This window comes from Cinclus cinclus, chromosome 28 (assembly GCF_963662255.1).
Source record: "Cinclus cinclus chromosome 28, bCinCin1.1, whole genome shotgun sequence".
In the NCBI taxonomy this organism is placed as follows: Eukaryota; Metazoa; Chordata; class Aves; order Passeriformes; family Cinclidae; genus Cinclus; species Cinclus cinclus.
The window spans coordinates 2,401,724-2,419,263 of NC_085073.1; the positions used below are offsets into that span (position 1 = coordinate 2,401,724).

The 17,540-nt window shown below is 54.0% G+C and overlaps 1 protein-coding gene across 2 annotated transcripts; it reads right to left on the minus strand.

Annotated features, from left to right (window-relative positions):
- Positions 1 to 2,425: 2,425 nt before the first annotated feature.
- Positions 2,426 to 17,370, minus strand: MOB3A (MOB kinase activator 3A). 2 transcript variants are annotated; one of them, XR_009934028.1, is made up of 5 exons: positions 16,184 to 17,370; positions 5,333 to 5,875; positions 5,191 to 5,248; positions 3,482 to 3,684; positions 2,426 to 2,629 (listed from the first exon to the last, which is right to left on the minus strand). XR_009934028.1 is itself a non-coding variant. In XM_062510001.1 (4 exons), exons 2-4 carry the CDS (start codon positions 5,748 to 5,750, stop codon positions 2,600 to 2,602), a joined length of 651 nt encoding a protein of 216 aa, XP_062365985.1. In that variant the 5' UTR covers positions 5,751 to 5,875; positions 16,184 to 17,370; the 3' UTR covers positions 2,426 to 2,599. The 2 variants fall into 2 exon arrangements, 1 of the variants encoding a protein (XP_062365985.1); XM_062510001.1 differs by lacking the exon at positions 5,191 to 5,248.
- Between the last annotated feature and the right edge of the window lie 170 nt (positions 17,371 to 17,540).

Genomic DNA, 17,540 nt, shown 5'->3' on the forward strand with positions numbered 1-17,540 from the left:
GCTCAACTCATGGGGCCCAGTTTGTGTGGGCTCAGCACTTGGGGCTCAGCTTGGGGTGCCCAGTACTGGGGGCTCAGTTTGGGGTGCTCAGCCCCAGGGGCTCACAGCTGCCTGCTCCCTGCAGCACTCACAGCTGCAGCTCAGGAGCAAGCAAACATGAGATGAAAGCTCAGGGAGATGAAAGTGGAGCTGGGGCAGAGGCAGAGCAAGGCTGAGCTGTGGCTCCACAGACCTGTCTGGGCAACATCCTGCACTACCGGGCGTGGGGGCCGGGCTCAGCCATCTCCAGCCCTGCCACATCTTCTCCCACAAAGGTGCTTCTCCTCCTCCCCCCTCGGTCTTGCATGGGAAGGTCTTTCCCCCCAAAGGGGGGGCCGAGGAAGGCAGGTCCCTGCAGCCCTAGGGGTCACAGCTGGCTGGGTGCCACACGTCCCCAGACTCAGCACCCACAGCATTCCAGGTGGGTGTGAAAAGGGAAGCTGAGGAACAGTAGCAGGAGCTGCCCTGGCTCTGAGGGCTGACCCAGCACCGCTCACCACCCACCTGCAGCCCCACCACAGCTCAGCACTTGGGGCCTTGCAGGTATCCTGATTTTAGCTGGGACAGAGCCAGTTCTCTCCCCAGTAGCCACTACAGGGCTGTGTTTGGGATCTGGGATGAGAATAATGCTGATAACACACCGATGTTTTGGTGTTGCTGAGCAGTGCTTACCCTGAGCCAAGGACTGTGTGTGTCCCATGCTCTGCCAGCAAAGGAGGGGCACGACAACTGGGGGGAGCAGGGCTGGGACAGCTGACCCAGGCTGGCCAAACACACCAAGGAACAGCATGTTCTCCAGCTGAGCTTCACCCACAAAACACTGGGAGAGGGGCTGGAGGGTAGTCCCAGTACCTGCACTGGGCAGGGGAACAGGCAAGAGCCAGTGCTGCAGCCAGGGAACAGAAGAGCTACAGCTGGGGAGCCCCTTGCTCCCCTTCTGCCAGGAAAAGTGTGCATCCTCCAAATGCAGTCTTTCTCCCAGTTTAGTCCACCAGCCTCAAAGACTGCACATCTGGCTCCTTCCAATGGCAGAGGAACCTCTTGGCAAGTTGGTGAGCTGGAATTCCCCTCCCCTGCCACTTCCACCTGCGTTTCAGAGCTGGGAAAACAGCTCAACCCTTGGGTACAGAGACACTGCAGACACAAGTCAGGACAACTCTGGGCTGTTGGTCAGGCCCTGTGGCCTTGGAACCCAGCACAGGGCTCAGAGCAGCCTGGACCTGGTACCTGGAGAGGAGGAGGAACCCAACCAACCTCCCAGGAGCTGTGCCAGGAGCACACACCCACGAGCTCCCAGCTCTCCAGCACAATTCCCAAGGAGCCTGAACACCCTGTGTTTGTTTTGCTGATGGGAAGGTCTGACGAATGTGCAGTCACGAGACGCTTGGCGGCGGTGTGCTGTGTAAATACAACATAATTTATTGGTTCCATTTCAGAGCACGAGTGGTATTTGTACGAGTGCCCTAACGGCAGGATGAGAAATGAGAGTCACGTATGTACAGAGATTCCAGGGCACGGGAATGCTTTGTAAGGAAGAAGTGGTTAGTGGTGCAGTTTGGTCACTTATTGGTCCCCAAGTCCTAGGTAGACCCACTACCTACCTGGGGGCACTGCCAAGCTCTCCTTGTGCAGCAGTAGGCGAGGCCGGGGGGGCTCTGGCTGCACACCAGAGATTTTGGTCCCAGATGTGCGCAGCTGTGTGGGGTGGTGATGCTGGGGAACAGGGAGAAGGCTCTGTACCCCAATGGGAAGTGGGATGTGGTCCTGGCAGGGTCAGTGTACCACAAAGAACAAGGAGGGAGGGGATGGAGGAGAATTCCTGGTGCCTGTCCCAGCACTTTCCCTCTGGTGGCTCCCAAGAGGAGCTGCCAGCACAGATCAGTGTCCCCGTGGGGATAGTGATGAGCCACAGCCAGGCTGTGTGTGCAGGGCCAACTCAGGACTAGGCTGACACACGAGGGCAGATTTCCACTCCAACTGCAGCAGCCACGGGATGAAGCCCAGTCCCAGCTCACTCAGAGGGAACACAGGAGAGCCAGGCCTTGGGGACAGGTGGGCACACAGCAGCTCTGCCCCAAACCTGGACTCACAGCCAGTGGAAGGGGTGCTGGGGGAACCACACCTGGGGGATCCATGTACACCAGTCCTGTACCCTGCCTTCAGGGGTGGGAAATGTGTAGCCCAAGGGAGATCCTGCTTCCATGGCAGCACCAGCCCCACAACACAGCTCTGTCTGAAGTGTCTGGCTCAGCTCACTTGGGGCACACAGAGGAGGCAGCTCAGGCAGCTCTTCCCCACTCCGAGAGCCAACATTCCCATCAAGTGGCCCACAAAATACTTTCTTTCTTTTTTATAGAAATTACTATAAAAAATTAGTTAATCTAGAGCATCTTTAAAAAAATATTCCTGCAGTATCACAGTTTTACATTGAAACTCATTAAAAATATATAATTTCTTAAACGAAACATCTCTGTTCTCCCCTTGAATCACGTCTCCAATATGGGATTGGGGCTCGGAGTCCTCGGAAGATGTGCCGAGGTGGAAGCAGCAAAGTCTGAGCTCAGTGGCACATCCGGGAGGTCATTTCCTTCTGTCAAAGGGACAAAGATAAGGGACTGTGAAGGAGGATCCAGGTTCCAAGGTGAGGGTGTTTAGCTGTCAATACCATTCTTAGGCATGGGGTGACACTGCTGCCCACAGCTCCAGTTTGGGCATGGCCGTGTTCCCCCCATCATTCCCATTCCCAGCATATCCCAGTTACATCCTGACTCTTGGGTTCCTGACAGTTACACTGCAAGGCCAACTGGTCCTGAATTTGGGCAACCAGCTTTAGAAGAGAATCATGGAATCCTTAAGGGTTGGAAGGACTCCCAAGATCATCAAATACAACTAATACCCCACCACTGCTGTGTCACCCCTAAACTATGTCCCCAGGTGTCACATCCACATGTTTTTTGAGCACTTCCAGGGATGGTGCCTCCAACACTGTCCTGGGCAGACCTTTCCAACGCCTGTCCCACCCCTTCAGTGAAGAAATTTTCCCTTAAATCCAATCTAAACTTCCATTGTCACAGCTTGAGACTATTCCCTCCTGTCCTGTCACTTGTTACCTGGGACAAGACTGAGCCCCCCCGGCTGTCCCCTCCTGTCAGGGAGTTGTGCAGAGCCACAAGGTCCCCCGCGAGCCTCCTTTTCTCCAGGCAGAGCCCCCAGCTCCTTCACCTGCTCCTGATCCTCCAGACCCTTCTCCAGCTCTGCTCCCATCTCTGGACATGCTCCAGACCTTTAATGTCTTTGTTGGAGTGAGGGGTCCAAAACTGACCCCAGGACTTGAAGTGGGGCCTTCTGAGAAGGTTCCAGAGCCCTCTGTGACTCCCCCAGCCCTGTGTTGGCCATGGACCCTGAGAGCCCCACCTGTACCTGAGCCCACCCAGACACTCACCAGAGGCTCCAGCTCCTTGGTGTCTATGAGATTGAACTCTTTCACAAAGTAGTAAAAGTGCTTGTAGCAGGTGTTCACGTGGGCCTCTGAGCCCATCTGGGTGATCCTGTCAAAGTGGTGGATGTAGACATGGACGAACACCCGGAAGAGCCTGGAGAGAATCTTCTTCACCACCGGGAGGAAGTTCTTGGGGAAGGGAGTACCTGGGAGGGAAGAGTGGCCACGAAAAACCTTGGGTCAAGTTAAAGTAGCTTGCTTACAGCTAAAATTAAGTGGTAAAATGGACAGATTGAGGCAAAAGTGCTTCTGTCCCTGGTAATTTCCAGCTCCCCTCTCCTTTTTCCTTTCCTTTGGATCACATTTTTCAAAGCACGGAGTTTTTAAGTGACAGAGTGATGCACTGCTGTGACTGAAAGCAGAGCCCACATTCCCAGCAGTTGTTTCAGTCAGACAAGAGTTTTCTTCTACTCCTGTTTGATGTATTTATATAAACAGTGCTAAACACCAGATACAACCAAGCAACTTCCCAAACGAAAGAGCTGTTAACTCCCCACAGTTATCCCTTGTTTTGGTACATCTTTAGCTCTTTGGTTAAGAATTAAAGCTGTAAAGGTCCTCTTTGAAGGCTCCAGGACTGTGTTTGGCTGGGCCCCTGCAGCAGAGCAGTCTGGCCATGCAGCCACCTCCACGGGGTATCAGGGTGTAAAGTTCACACTGTTTCTGGAGGAACAAGGACAAGTTAAACCCTTTCCTTGCTCTGCCAAAGCTGCAGCATTTCAGTCAGCATTAAAGGATCTGGTAGAAGCTGAGCTGAAGACAATAACAACTAAAAAAACCCCCAAACCACAACCCTCGTGCTGCCGGAAGCTCATCCTGAAGCCCAGAAGAGAACCAACACCCCCAGTGTGGTCCCCAGAGAGCTGCAGCAGAGCCTGTGCAGTGTGAGAAGGATGGCTGGGGGGGTTTGGGGCTTCAGCTGCCTCAAAACTGAGCACTGTTCATGGCTCCCCTTCCCTCTCTGCTCAGTCCACACCAGGTTTAAGCAGAATTTTGGCTTAGAGTGGAGGATCACTGTGGATGCTCAAGTGGCAGATGTGCCCCAAATAGAGACCAACTGCATCCCATCGGAGCTCCAAAGGGATGAACACCGGAGCAGGAAGGAGGGAGATCTGCTGCACCTCATCTCCTCCATCCCAGGAGATGGAAACTGTGCATAGGCTCAGTTGTATTTACCTGATCACTTACAGACTAAATTCTTCCATCTTCATCACAAAATAAAACCCCATCTCCGTCCCAAAGCTGCATTTGGATATGGAGATTGAGGTATCCTAGGCCAAACTCCTGTTTCCATAGTCCTGGCAGTAGATGAAACAAGGTCGTTCCCTCCAGGCCTTTGCCAGCATCCTACCCCTCAGGAGGGGCGGAGGCAGCCAATGTGGCCTCTAATAACAGATGGGGTGATTATGGCATGTGGCACCATCACCAGGTGAGTCAGAGCTCTGCCTCAGACCTGGGCTGGCCATCAGCTCCCAGGGATCCATCCTGTACCCAGCATGAACCACCCCAGAGCCACCCCAGAGACTGACTGCTCCAAGGGCAGCCTTCTGTTTCACTGCCTCGAGGTATCCATGACTCCCAGTGCGATCTGGTACAGCTCTGGGTATTTCAGCACTGCAGAAGAGCTGTGAAGAGCTCACTGCACCGCCCACCTGAGAAGCACAGAGGGAAACAGCTCTGCTACAGGGGTCAGCTGTGTTGCAGTATCTCCTGAAACAGCAACAGGGGCTCCATGAGAAGGCTCCACACCCACCTCCCTCCCCCCCTCCAGTCCCAGCTGGGACCCAAACTCACCGACGTTGGTGGGGAAGATGTCCTCGTTGTTGATCTGCACCTCGATCCAGTCCATGAGCAGGTTCATGTACTGGGGTGCAGACAGGGCCGTGGGTTTGCGGTACTTGTGCTCGTCCTGCCACCGGTACTCGTACTTGGGGCCCCCCGACATGACGGGGCAGGACTGCTCCGTGCAATAGTCACTGATGGTGCCGTAGATGAGGTTGATGCGGTTGAAGAAGTCCACGACGTGCACGGCCACCCAGTCGTTCTGCTCCTCGCCCGGCGGCAGCTGCACGGCCACCTTCAAGTCCAGGCCGGCATTGAGCGAGGCCTGGGCCTTCTTGTGCAGCTCAAACCGCTGAGTGCCCGGCTCGAACTTGCGCTTGGGCCGGAAGGTTTTGTCTTTATTGAACACTTGCTTCAAAGCGTGGGACATTTTCCTTCTCTCGTGTCTCTTCCAGGCCCACAGCGGTGACAGCTGGAGGCGTGGCCGCTTCCCAGGGCAGGGCTGGGGCGACTCTGATCTTCACAGAAACCTCCCTCTGCTCATCTGGTCCTGATCTGCAACACAGCACAGAAGGGGCAGCGATTAGGAGCAGCTCTCTCAACAGGAAACCTCATCTAAATCCCATAGGAAGAGATCTGGGATGCCATCTGGGCCCTTGCCCCACATCTGAGACGGGGGGGAGCCCACGGCAGCTTTCTTTCCTCTCCCTTCCCTTCCCTTCCCTTCCCTTCCCTTCCCTTCCCTTCCCTTCCCTTCCCTTCCCTTCCCTTCCCTTCCCTTCCCTTCCCTTCCCTTCCCTTCCCTTCCCTTCCCTTCCCTTCCCTTCCCTTCCCTTCCCTTCCCTTCCCTTCCCTTCCCTTCCCTGGCTGGAGCAGAGGGAAGGAGAGGCTGGAGGGGTCACCTGGGCTGAACAGAGTCACCTTTTGACCTGTTCCATGTGGGCATGAGGGAACAGGCCCACAGCCACGGGAGGGGGCTGCCAAACACCCTGACACTGCCACACCACGAGACCCTAACCCTGCAAAAATGCCACCACCTGCTTGGCTCACACACACTGCCAAAGAAGGATAAAACCAGCTGGGTTTCACCTAGATCCCATTTTCACCTCTGCATCCCCCCTTTGGGAACAAGGCCAGGCCAGGTCACGCCGGCCCACAGCACAGCTCAGAGCTGCCGCCAGACAGCCCCCACCAAGCCAGCCACTGAAAGTGAGAGACAGGAACCAAGGGGTGGAGGGCAATGAGAAAAAGAAGTCACAGCTCAGACACCCGGAAAGGAAATATCCTGAAATAACACCAGCCCTGAGAGCAGCCACAGCCTCTTCTGCAGGTGCACACAGACCATAAACATACTTCCCATTTCAGTTTAGCTCCAGTTACAAGCTGAAAACTGGAAGATTAAGGAAAGCTCATCTTCCTCTTCCAGACTGCAGAAAAGAATCAGTTCCAAGGGCGAGACACAAGTTGAGATCTGAAGGGATGCTGACGAGAAACACAGCTCTGTTTATCTGTAGCTAATTATACCTCCTTTGTTCCCACATCCAGCCCCTCACAGAATTTGTGACAGGCTGCTCTTTGATGAAAGCTTAAGGCAGAAAGCTTTGTGTACCAAAAATATTATTTTACATGTGCTGGACAGAGAAATGAATAAAGTAACAGAAATTAAGCTGATACCTTAAATAGCATAAATAAGTTCCCATAATTTCATAAGCAAGCAAGCAAAAAAACCCCACCCTTCCCCAAGCAGAATCTACTGAGATTTACATGAGGCCACAGTGTTGTTCCAATAGGTAAATAGTGTCCTCAAACGCTGGCAAACACATCCCAAACTCAAGGTCATGACTACCACGGCTGCAATTGAACCCGTCTCTAACAGATGCTGCAGTGCTAATCAGTTCTTCTCTGGAGAAAGATTAAAAAGCTTTAAAGCAAAGGCCTCTTGTTTCCTTATTTAATTACAGTGAGGAAGAAACCCCAAACCACTCCAGTTCACCCCACTAAGAACAGGCTCAACATTTCCTGTGGGAATGGGCTCAGTAACCTCTTCCATGCAGGAGCTGAGAGATCCAAACCCCAACATGGGCTACAATGTGTTGGGGAAAAGCCTAAAAGCATTTTAATGTGGTGCAGTGAGATTCCCCATGGGCTGAGAGGTGAATCCAGAGCGGACATGTCATGGAACAGTTTGGGTTTGGGATGGAAGGGACCTTAAAGACCATCCAGTTGCAACTCCCTGCCATGGGCAGGGACACTTCTGTGACACCTTTGGTGTGCAGGCCACCTTCCAATAGACCAGGCTGCTCCAAGCCTCATCCAAACTGGTCTTCCTGCTGCCAAAACAGCTCCTGTGACCCCATGAACTACCTCAGGGGAGGCACACCCAGCACAAACCCCAGGCAGATGTGCCCTTTGGAGTGTGATCCTGCCCCAGACATGACAGAGGAAGAAGTGAAGGGTGTGGAGAGACAGCTGAGCAGTGCTGGTTACTAGGAGCTGTGTCACAGCTTGGCCACATCCTGTGGCAGAGGAGGAAGCTTCAGGGACTGCGCCCACCCCAGAACCAAGGCACGGCCCCCATGGAACCGGCAATGTGGGCAGCAGGTGCTGAGGCTGCTGCTACTTCCAGCAGAAAGTCCAGGGAAACACTTGTGATGAGTTCCCTGCACTGGAGATGGAGGAAAACACATCCTCTCACACAAGAAACCACAAAGCAGCAGCAGCACCGCCCTCCACGCAGCTCCCCGGAGCACCCGCAGCATCCCTGGTGGAGGGTGACTCCACCCCTGCTTCTTTTCTGGAGGATCTGCACTGCACGGCCTGGCATGGATGTGGACGGAGTAAAGCCCAAGAGTAAAACCAAACATCCCCTGGCTTTGTCCCCACAGATCAAGAAACAAACACCAACCATTCTTCCAATCTGAGCAGGATAGAGAGACTTTTCATAGTATCTCAGAATATCCTGAGCTGGATCCCTCAGGGATCATCAGTGCAGCCCCTGTCCCTGCCCAGACACCCCAACAATCCCACCCTGAGCATCCCTGAGAGCGGTGTCCAAACGCTCCTGGAGCTCTGGCAGCCTTGGGGCCGGGACCATTCCCTGGGGAGCCTGGGCAGTGCCCAGCACCCTCGGGGGAAAGAAGAACCTTTCCCTGAGCTCCAGCCCAAGCCCTGACACAGCTCCAGCCCTTGCTGGGCTCCTGTCCCAGAGCAGAGCTCAGCCCCTGCCCCTCTGCCTCCCCTCGGGAGGAGCTGCAGCCCCCGAGGAGTCTCCCCTCAGTCTCCTCTGCTCCAGCTGAACGAGCCAAGTGCCCTCAGCTGCTCCTCAGACCCTTCCCCAGCTCCGTGTTCCTCCTTTGGACACTCTCCAGCAGCTTTGGCTGCTTCTGATCTTGTGGCGCCCAAGGTGCCCCCAGCACTGGAGGTGAGGCTGCCCCAGTGCAGAGCAGAGTGGGACAATCCCTCCCTGGCCCTGGTGCCCCCCAGAACACGGTGGCCCTTAGGGCTGCCAGCGGTGACTCAGATCCAACTTGCCACTGACCAGGACCCCCAGGTCCCTTCCCACGGTGCTGCTCTCCAGCCTCTCATTCCCAGCTTGTCCCTGCATCCAGGGCTGCCCCATCCCAGGGCAGGATCTGACACTTGCCCTTGTCACATGTGACATGGTTGGGGATTGCCCAGCCCTCACATTTGTCAGGGTCTCTGTGCAGGGCAGAGTTTACTTGGTATTGAGGCAGTACTCATCCTGCGAACAAATTCCTGATCCTATGGAGACATCATCCCTGAGAACTGGGGCGCTCAACACAGCAGCAATTGTCTCTCAGACGATTCAGCATCTGTGTGAAGCATTAGCAAAATGAGTAGCTGAGACATCAAGCAGATGCAGCCTATTTAATTACGGTCTCTGACTGCAATGAGCTAAAAGAAACATTTAGCTCTAGGAAAAAAAAAATAAAAATAAAGAGGCACAGAGACCAAAGCATCCCTGACATTGCTCGGAGATGATATCATCTGTACAACACCTACTTCCACAGGCAGGAGTCACAGCTGACACCACCCCCGCACACAAGGGAAAGGAAAGGTTAAAGACAATTGGGAAATGGGACATGCAAAGCACCTGGATGGCATCTGCAGGCTTTAAAGGTGAGGGAAAAGAACACTCCCCCCCAAACAAACCTCAGTACATTTTGTTGCCTCCTTTCAGCCAGCCAACATCACAGCAGATGTCACCAGTGCTCTGAGAGGACCTTGGCCATTGCTCGGTAGCACAGAGCCCATGACCCCTGTGGGCTGTCCAGAACATTAACACACCTCCAGCTTATCCCAAGGACAAGGGAGGAGCAGCTCCCTACTATGCTAGATTGCCTGCCCAGGGGTCTCAAGGCCTGGCCCTCCCTTCCCCTCCCATCCAAAAAGCTCCTTTTCTCTGACTCCCTGCTTGTGCAGCTCCAGTCCTGTGCTGGTTTTGCTGCCAGGGCTGTTGGCATTGTCCTGCCATTCATCTTCCCTTGCCAGGAATGGTGGATCATGAGGAGCTGCCTTGCTCCAACACCAGGCTCTGGGCAGAGGAAGCCCAGGCAGCTGCTTCCCAACTCTTGGTCACTTGTAAAGGCAACTCAGAGTCTGGAAAAGGGAACAGTCACCTCCTCCAAAACACCAGTAAATCCCTTGTGCCCTGCTGCAGGCATCCCGAGGCTTTCCAGGAGCCAGCAGAGTTCCCAACAGATCCTGCCCTCCCTACAGAGGGAGAATGGCTCAAAAAGGACTCCAGGAGTCCCATGACTGCTCCATCAGTGCCAGCCCCAGCAGCACTCCGCGCTCCCCTCTGCTACCAACCCTGCACAGGGGTTTTTTAACAACAGCCAGGGAAAAACCGGCAAGGAAGGGGAAAACCAGCGAGGCAGCAGTCAGCAAGCTCCTACCTGTGCTCCTGGCCTCGGCAGGTCACTCCTGCAGCAGGCTCTGCCCTGCCCTGCTCTGCACCCTCTGTCAGCGCTGGCAGGCGCCGAGGCCGAGCTTCCTTTTTCAAAAGAGGGGAAAAAACCTCCCTGTTTGTTTCATAGGCGGCCGCAAGCCCGAGGCTCCGCAGCTGGGGAGGGGTCAGACACGAGGCCACCTCCCTCCTCTGTGACCCCAGTGCAGGGCCCTCCACATCCTGCTGCCTCTGGTAAAACAGCCCTTCAACACAGCCCAGGGAGCAACGCAGCTCTTCAAATCAAGGATTTGTCCATTTTCTTGTCAGGGAAGCCAGACTGCTTGGTGTCCTTGAATCCCACCGAGTCTAGCTGCTTGTAACCCTCGGGTGGGGAGCCTGTGACAGCCACTGTGTCCCCAGAGCTCTCCAGGAGAGAGGAGCCACGATCCTGCTTCCCCCTGAGCCATTCCCAGGGCCCTTAATGCCAGGCACAGTTTCCAGCATAGGACACAAAACCTTCCTGACTTATAAAGCAGCCCTGATAAAGGTATTTTGGATGCACTGAGCATTTCAAGCAAATTTAAAGAGTGAGGAAGAGAAGAAAAGCAGCTTCAAACAGGCAACTTGCACAAAACAGCCAAGACAGATGCACACGCACATTTTTTCCATAATTCCACCCCCCTCCTTTCACACATCCCTTCCCATGACCACTCTGCCCTAGCCCAGGGTCTCAGGACAGGACAATCCTGGTTTTCTCTGATCAAAGGAGAGATTTTACTACAGAGAGCAGGGACAAGAACAATCCTGGCAGCCACACTGCACTAATGGCAGCCAGTTTCTGCGCCTCCAGAGCCAGTCTGGCAACAAACAAGCGCTTGTCTTCCCAGGGCCAGACTTCCAGCTGCTCTTTTGAATGGGTTTGTGATATGAGGAGCGAAGGTCTGCCCCGTGCTTACCTCGGGAAGGGCAGGGCAGGGCGAGGAGGGCTCAGTGTGGCTGGAAGGCAACTCTGGCCATTCATAACCCCGGCCAGCCGGCACTTCCACGTCAGCCGCTTCCTGTCTGGCACTAACTCCAGCCTCCCGGCCCAGGGAGCTGCCAATGTTTTCCCAAAAGCTAATCCTTCCCCTCTGCAAGCTCTGTCTGCTTCTGCAGGATCCCTCCGTGTTGCCATGGCCCGTTCCCTTCGGCGCTGCCTTCCCCGTCCATCCCCCGTGCTCAGTCCCAGCAGGCTGAAGCTGCTCAGAAGTTTCTGGAGAAGGAGCAGCTCCAGCTCCAGCCCCAGCCCGGGCACACACCAGCCCCACTTCATTCTGCTGCTCTGCGGGACAACATCCTCATTTTTCTTTTAGAAAGTGCTTTAGCAGCAGCCTCCGCAACCAAAACAGGGGCACACTGGAAATGCTGAATTCCCAAGGTCTGGGCAAACAAAAAGTCTTTTGTCTTTCACCAGAGTCAGCTTTAAGACGGTCCTGCCTGTTGCCAGCCACCCCCAGGCCCTGCTATTCCAATCTGCTGCATAATTTGGAAATTCCCAAGTAAGAAACGGCATAGTTCCCTTGGGACTTCCCACATCTCCTGGGACTTCCCACCTCTCTAGGCCCTTCCTGGAAAGAGGGTGGCTTAGGAGAAGGGAAGAGGTTGGGTTAGGAGCAGGGAAGGTTCTTTACACATCTCCAAGTCATGGAGAAGCAGAGCCCATCTGCAAGGCCAAATGCACGAGGAAAGGAAAATACACTATAAAAGACCAGAAATAGTTATCCTGGGCTTTAAGTGACATCTCTTTTACCTCTGCAAGGCCGAGCATTCCAGACAATCCTAAAGTCAAGTTAGTTTATGGAATAAAGGGAAAAGCCCTGTTAAATTAAGCCATATCTGGGATAGTAGAAGACCCACCAGAGGTGAGGGGAGCTCTGGCAGAGCCCAAGAGCTGCAGGTGGGAATGCTGCTGCTTGGAGCAGACAGCCCAGGGCAGCCAGCAGTGAGACACCAGCATCCATCCCGGTCAGATGGATGAACAGAGAATTTATTGCTAGGCTTCAACCTCAGGATTTACATTCAGATCACGGGCAGTGACAGGAGGGACGTTATAGGAGACACTGCTCACGCTGTGTAGGGATGCTCAGGGAGGGCAGGTGAGACAGCGAGTGCTGGGGAGGCTGGAAAACCCAGTCTGGCAAGGGAGAGGAAAGGCAAGAAACCCAAATTTCCAGTATGGTTTGTCCCTTTGGCCTTCCTCCCCACAGCCACAGAGGGAGAAAAGCCACACGAGAAAGTAAGTTCTGTAGAAGGTCCCCTCCTGCTTCCCTCCCCAGAGGGGAAGGTCAGGCAGCAGATGCTGCAACTTCCAACTGTTCCCGTGGAACAGCAGTGACTGCAGGGAGCCCCACGGAGCCCCGGGCGTTACTGACTCAGGGCCAGCCCTGCTGCCTCTTACGTGACATCTGCATCCATTGCAATGTCAGAGCCCTGCTGGAAGGTTTCCATGGATCCAGCCGGGATGGGGCTGCGTGTGGAGGCAGAGCTAATCTGCTGCAGGCTTTGCAGGGCTGTGCTAAGCTGACAAGCTGGGTCATGACTCCAGCACACAGGTTAACTGCACACACAAGTATTTCCAGGGCAGAGCATGGCCAGTGATGGCATGGTAGGAGCAGCTCCCTCTTTTCTAAGTCCCAGAGCAGCCTGGTCCTTTGGGAAGGCCTCTCGCTGTCCCCACTACAGGGCTGGAAAGGCAGGGTGGTGTTTATTAAGTCCCAGCTGAGCTGCTCATCTCTCCCTGCTTATGCAGGCTCTGTACTGTCCTCAATGGACAGGGATATTTCTAGACCCACAGCAGTTCCATTTCCTCTAACTTTGGGATCTGCCCCCACCCAAGTCAAAGCTAACATCAGTTTGGAGCATGACATTTGCATTAGGATGATAAAGTGACTATGGCACCATTCTAACAGTGGGCTGGGATCCCAGGAAGTGTGGGATCACACCCCAGGGCTGAGCTGGAGCACGAGCTGGCCACACGGCCAGCCTTTCCCAGAGCATGGATAATCCCAGGGACAAACAACCCTTTTCCCCATGTTAATGTCACACGTTGGGATGAATGGCAGGATTGTTTCTTGCTGACAGCAGAGGCCCACGAGGCCTCTCCTGCCCTGGCAGGAGAAACAGGAGGAACTCAAAACCCTTAGCACAGCTCCAGGCACAGAACGAGCCCATGGATGTGGAGATGGAGACCACCTCAACACCAACCACATCACACAGTGAGAGGAAAGAGAGAGGGAAGCAAAGGCAGCCAGACAACAGCTCCAAGAGAGGCCTGCAGGGCCTTTCAGTGCAGCCACAGGGCCAGCTCAGCTCCTGTTGCAACCTCAGCTATAGCCTGGGTGGCTCCAGCTCACTTTCTGTCCCACAAGTTCCCTGGAATCAGCACAGGGTCACACATGGGAGTGTCCAGCAGCATCACCACGGTGGCCTTGTCTCACTCACACTGACCCAACACCAGCACCAGCCCTTTGGGACTTCAGCCAGGTTTTCTGGAGGAAGTCAAAGCTGTCAGAGTGTGATAGATTGTTTTGCTCTGGATTTGCCCACTTGCAGAAATTGTTGTTTCGCTAGGGCTTTTTTTCTGGCCTTTGCTGACTCCATCCCTTTCTCTGCCCTCCCTTCTGCTTCATGTATCCAGAGCAACAACCCACCCAGTTTCACCAGGAGCAGAGCAGCACCTCTACCACACCACCAGCTCCAGAGGGAAGCAGGCAGCAGAGCAAACCAGGCCTCAGGGATAACTCTGCCTCCCAGGGGCATCTGGAAAAAGGATAAAGGTACAGCCTAAGGTGCACTCTTTATTGACAGCATTAGCTGGGTATTACATATTCCTAAAGATAAGCTGATAAACCTCCAGTAAAGCTGGTTCTGGATCCACTTACAGCAGCATTTACGGCTCAAGAACCAGAAAACACTTCCCTGTCGTACTAGAAATTAAAACTCAGAAATCGAAAGCAATTCCCTTCCCAGACTGTGGACAAGATTGGAAAGGTTTGGCAATCTCTGTGCTCTGACCCCAGACAGTTTCACTACTCACATGGGACATTTTATCTTTCATTAGTGTGGCCATGGAGATCCCTGGCCCTCACAGAGGAGCAGGAGTAACCAAGCAATGCACAGATCTGGACAGTCCAACCTCCAAAATGGGACAACATCACCCCATTCCAGTGTGGGGGTACTTCTCACCCCATCAGTAGAACGGGGTCACATCATCACGTTAGATGTGCACAGGAAGCAGCTGGCAAACAGCTCCAGAGGCAGCTGAAGTGAAGCAGGACAACTTTGCTCAGGATACTGAGTCTACTCCAAGCTCCCCAAGCCTTGGCCAAACACATGGGATGCAACCATTTCCATGTCTGGTGAAGGCTCAGGTGACAGTGCAACCCCAAGTGTCAACAGAGCATCCCAGGAGCTACAAGGTGAGCCAAGCACAGGGAACCAGCTCCCTGCTCAGCACCTGCACTCAGCTCCTCGCTGCAAACCGACAGCTCCAGGTTTTGCCACCACTGGCAAGAATTCCCAATGCTCCTCTCCCTGTTTCTGGGGATTTTGAAAGTCACAAGCTGACCCCAGGTTCACCTCACAGTAAGTGACTAAGACAGAAAGTGAATCTGAAACATGGGATCCATAGTCCAGGGAACAGTGACAGACACCCAGAGGGAGCTGGATGTGAGCCTAAAGTTGGGAAAGGAAGCAGAGTGCAAGGACAAAGCCCTGGGGACTGTGATAAACAGGTGGCTGGGGAAGCTTCACATCTCCCAGCAAAATCCCTCCCTGCCCTGCAACTTAGAAAAATATTTCCAGACTGGAAAGGGGCTTTTAACAAAGGCATGGAAATCCAGAAACTGTGGCCACTGCAGCTCCAAGCTCTAGGAAGAGGGAATGTTGCCTTTCACTAGCACCAACAGAAACGCTTTTCCCAAACATCTGTGCTGGACACTGGACAACTTCAGATCCCCTGTCCTTTCCTTCCAGAGGACTTCCTGCCCTTTCCTTTTGCCTGTCCTTCTCACACAGCTTTCTTTGAAGGAGCTGAGCTCACTGTGCCACAGATTAGAGCAGAGGCAGCTCTGTAAGATCAGGATTCCTGAGCCCGCAGCAAGAGACAGAAGCAGAGCAAGAGTTTGCTTTCAAGTTCTCCTGACAAGTTCTCCCTCCTGACAGCTGAGCCGTGGCTCCCCATGACCTGAAAAAAAAAATGGAAAATTCCCCATTCCCCGATCACTTTAGAGACTGAAAGGTTTGAACATCAGGGCTATGCCTCTTCCTATGGCAGCTGGGCTGGAGAAAGTCGGGAGGGAGAGGTGGGATAAAACAGGGAAGTTGCAACTTCACAGTTGTGCCACCAACCCCCTTACTCTCTGCGATGTTTGTTTTTTTTCCCCTTATCATGAATTTTTCGGTTGCTCATAAATCCTGCAGCAGGTCCGTCCCCTTCCAGAGCCCTCTGAAGGGAGGGGGCTGTGCCCAGCAGCCGGAGCTCTGCTCGGGGATGTCCCAACCAAGGGCTTTCTCCTCCGGGCCGGGCCAGCACGGGCAGATCCATGCCCCGATCCACGGCCTGATCCCCGCCCTGCCCGCCCCGGGGGGGCTCCGGGCTCTCCTGAGGGGGTCCGGCGGGGCCGCGGCCGCCATCGCCCCCCGCCCAGGCAAACGCGAACCATTAACGCCCAGAGCGGGGATGCGGTGGCCGCGACTCAACAGGTCCCGTCAAGGCCCGGGAGGGCCCGGCCCGGCCCGGCCCCGCCGGGGGAACGCGGCCACCGGAGCTGGGGGGACACGTGGGCAGGGCCGGGCACACGCGGCCCCCTCCAGGCCCCTTTTCCCCGGAGGCCCCTCCTAGCCCGTCCCGCAGGACTCTCCTCCCTCGCAGACTCTCCCGTGTCCCCTCACCGCCCCCCGAGTCCCCGCACCTGCCGGGCCGCGCTCCCTCGGCGGCGGACGCGCACGGCTGCCGGGGCCGCAGCACTCCCTCAGCGCGGGCCGCACCACGCCCCGCGCTCCCGCCGCTCCCGCTCGCGGCCGGCGCTACTTCCTCTTAAAGGGGCCGGCCCCGCCCACGGGAGGGACGGCTCAGGGGAGGGGGAAGGTACGGCAGATGCTGGTGGGGGAAGGGCGGTTCGTGTTTTATCGTATTTTTTAAATTTGAATATAGTTTATTTTACTCTATGTTCTTCTATTTCAATATTTTGTTCCACTTATCTGGATTCCTTTTATTCTGCTTTATTTTCTTTTATTCAATTTTCTTTTCATTTTCTATTTTATTTTCTACTTTACTTTGTTTGCTATTTTATCTGAATTTGATTTTTCATCTTCTGTTTTCTCTTTTATTTTCTATTCTGTTTTAATTTTCTATTTGCTTGTTTTCAATTTTCTTTCATTTTTATGTTTTCTTCTGTTTTATTATTTTACTTTAATTCTATTTATTTATTTTCATAATTGTATTTATTATTTCCTTTTATTCCACTTCACCTATTTCCCTCTCTTGTATTTAATTTTTTCTAGTCTATTTATTTTCTCCTTTTAAATTGATTTTCCCATTTTGTTCTGTTGTGTTTGTTTCCTTTTATTCCTCTTTGCTCAGTGTTTGTGTTTTTGGGAGCAGGGACAAGGCAGGGATGCTCAGGTGCAGCATTTATTATTGTGTTGTTATTAAGGCTAAACGAAGATTTCTGGGGGTGCACAACTTTATGTAGCCGACATTTAAATCTGCTAGGCATTGGAGTGCACTACACCTACCATTGTTTCCTGTCCTATTTTATGTCTTTACTTTGTTCTTTATCTAGAGAAGAATTAATAACTTATTCAGGACCAGAGTTTCTGGTGTGGCTTCAAAAAACCTGGAGGGACCTGCCCAGACCTCAGCTTTAAGGTCACCAAAAGGAGAAGGGGCCGAACCAGCTCAAAGGGAACTGCTCCCAGACGTGGGGATGCAGAAAGTTAAAACTGGGAAATCCCTGGGAAGCCCCAAAGCTGAACCAGAACCTGCAGAGCTCCTGCCCCACCAGGGCTCTTCCAGCACTCCTGGCCAGAGCCTGGAGCTCTCTATTCCGGGTGCCCCACAACCTTTGCTGACCCCAGTTCAGTCTCTCAGGTGTTCGCAGCCCCCAGCCCAGACCCCACTTTCCTCCCCGGTGTTCACAGCCCCTCTCCAGCCCAGCTGAGCAGCAGAACCCGGGGGGAAGTTTCAGCTCCTCGGGGGTCTCTGGCTGCTCGAGCTGGCCCCGGCTCATGGCAGCAGCTGCTGCTGCTCCTGGCTCCCGGGAACAG

Bases quoted from the DNA above. Each gene is read 5' to 3' on its own strand.
- MOB3A (XM_062510001.1), bottom strand. From the start codon at position 5,750: ATGTCCCACGCTTTGAAGCAAGTGTTCAATAAAGACAAAACCTTCCGG. The intron at 3,685-5,332 runs GTGAGTTTGGGT...CTTCCCTCCCAG, and splicing joins CATCTTCCCCACCAACGTCG to GTACTCCCTTCCCCAAGAAC. The intron at 2,630-3,481 runs GTGAGTGTCTGG...TCCCTTTGACAG, and splicing joins CCAAGGAGCTGGAGCCTCTG to AAGGAAATGACCTCCCGGAT.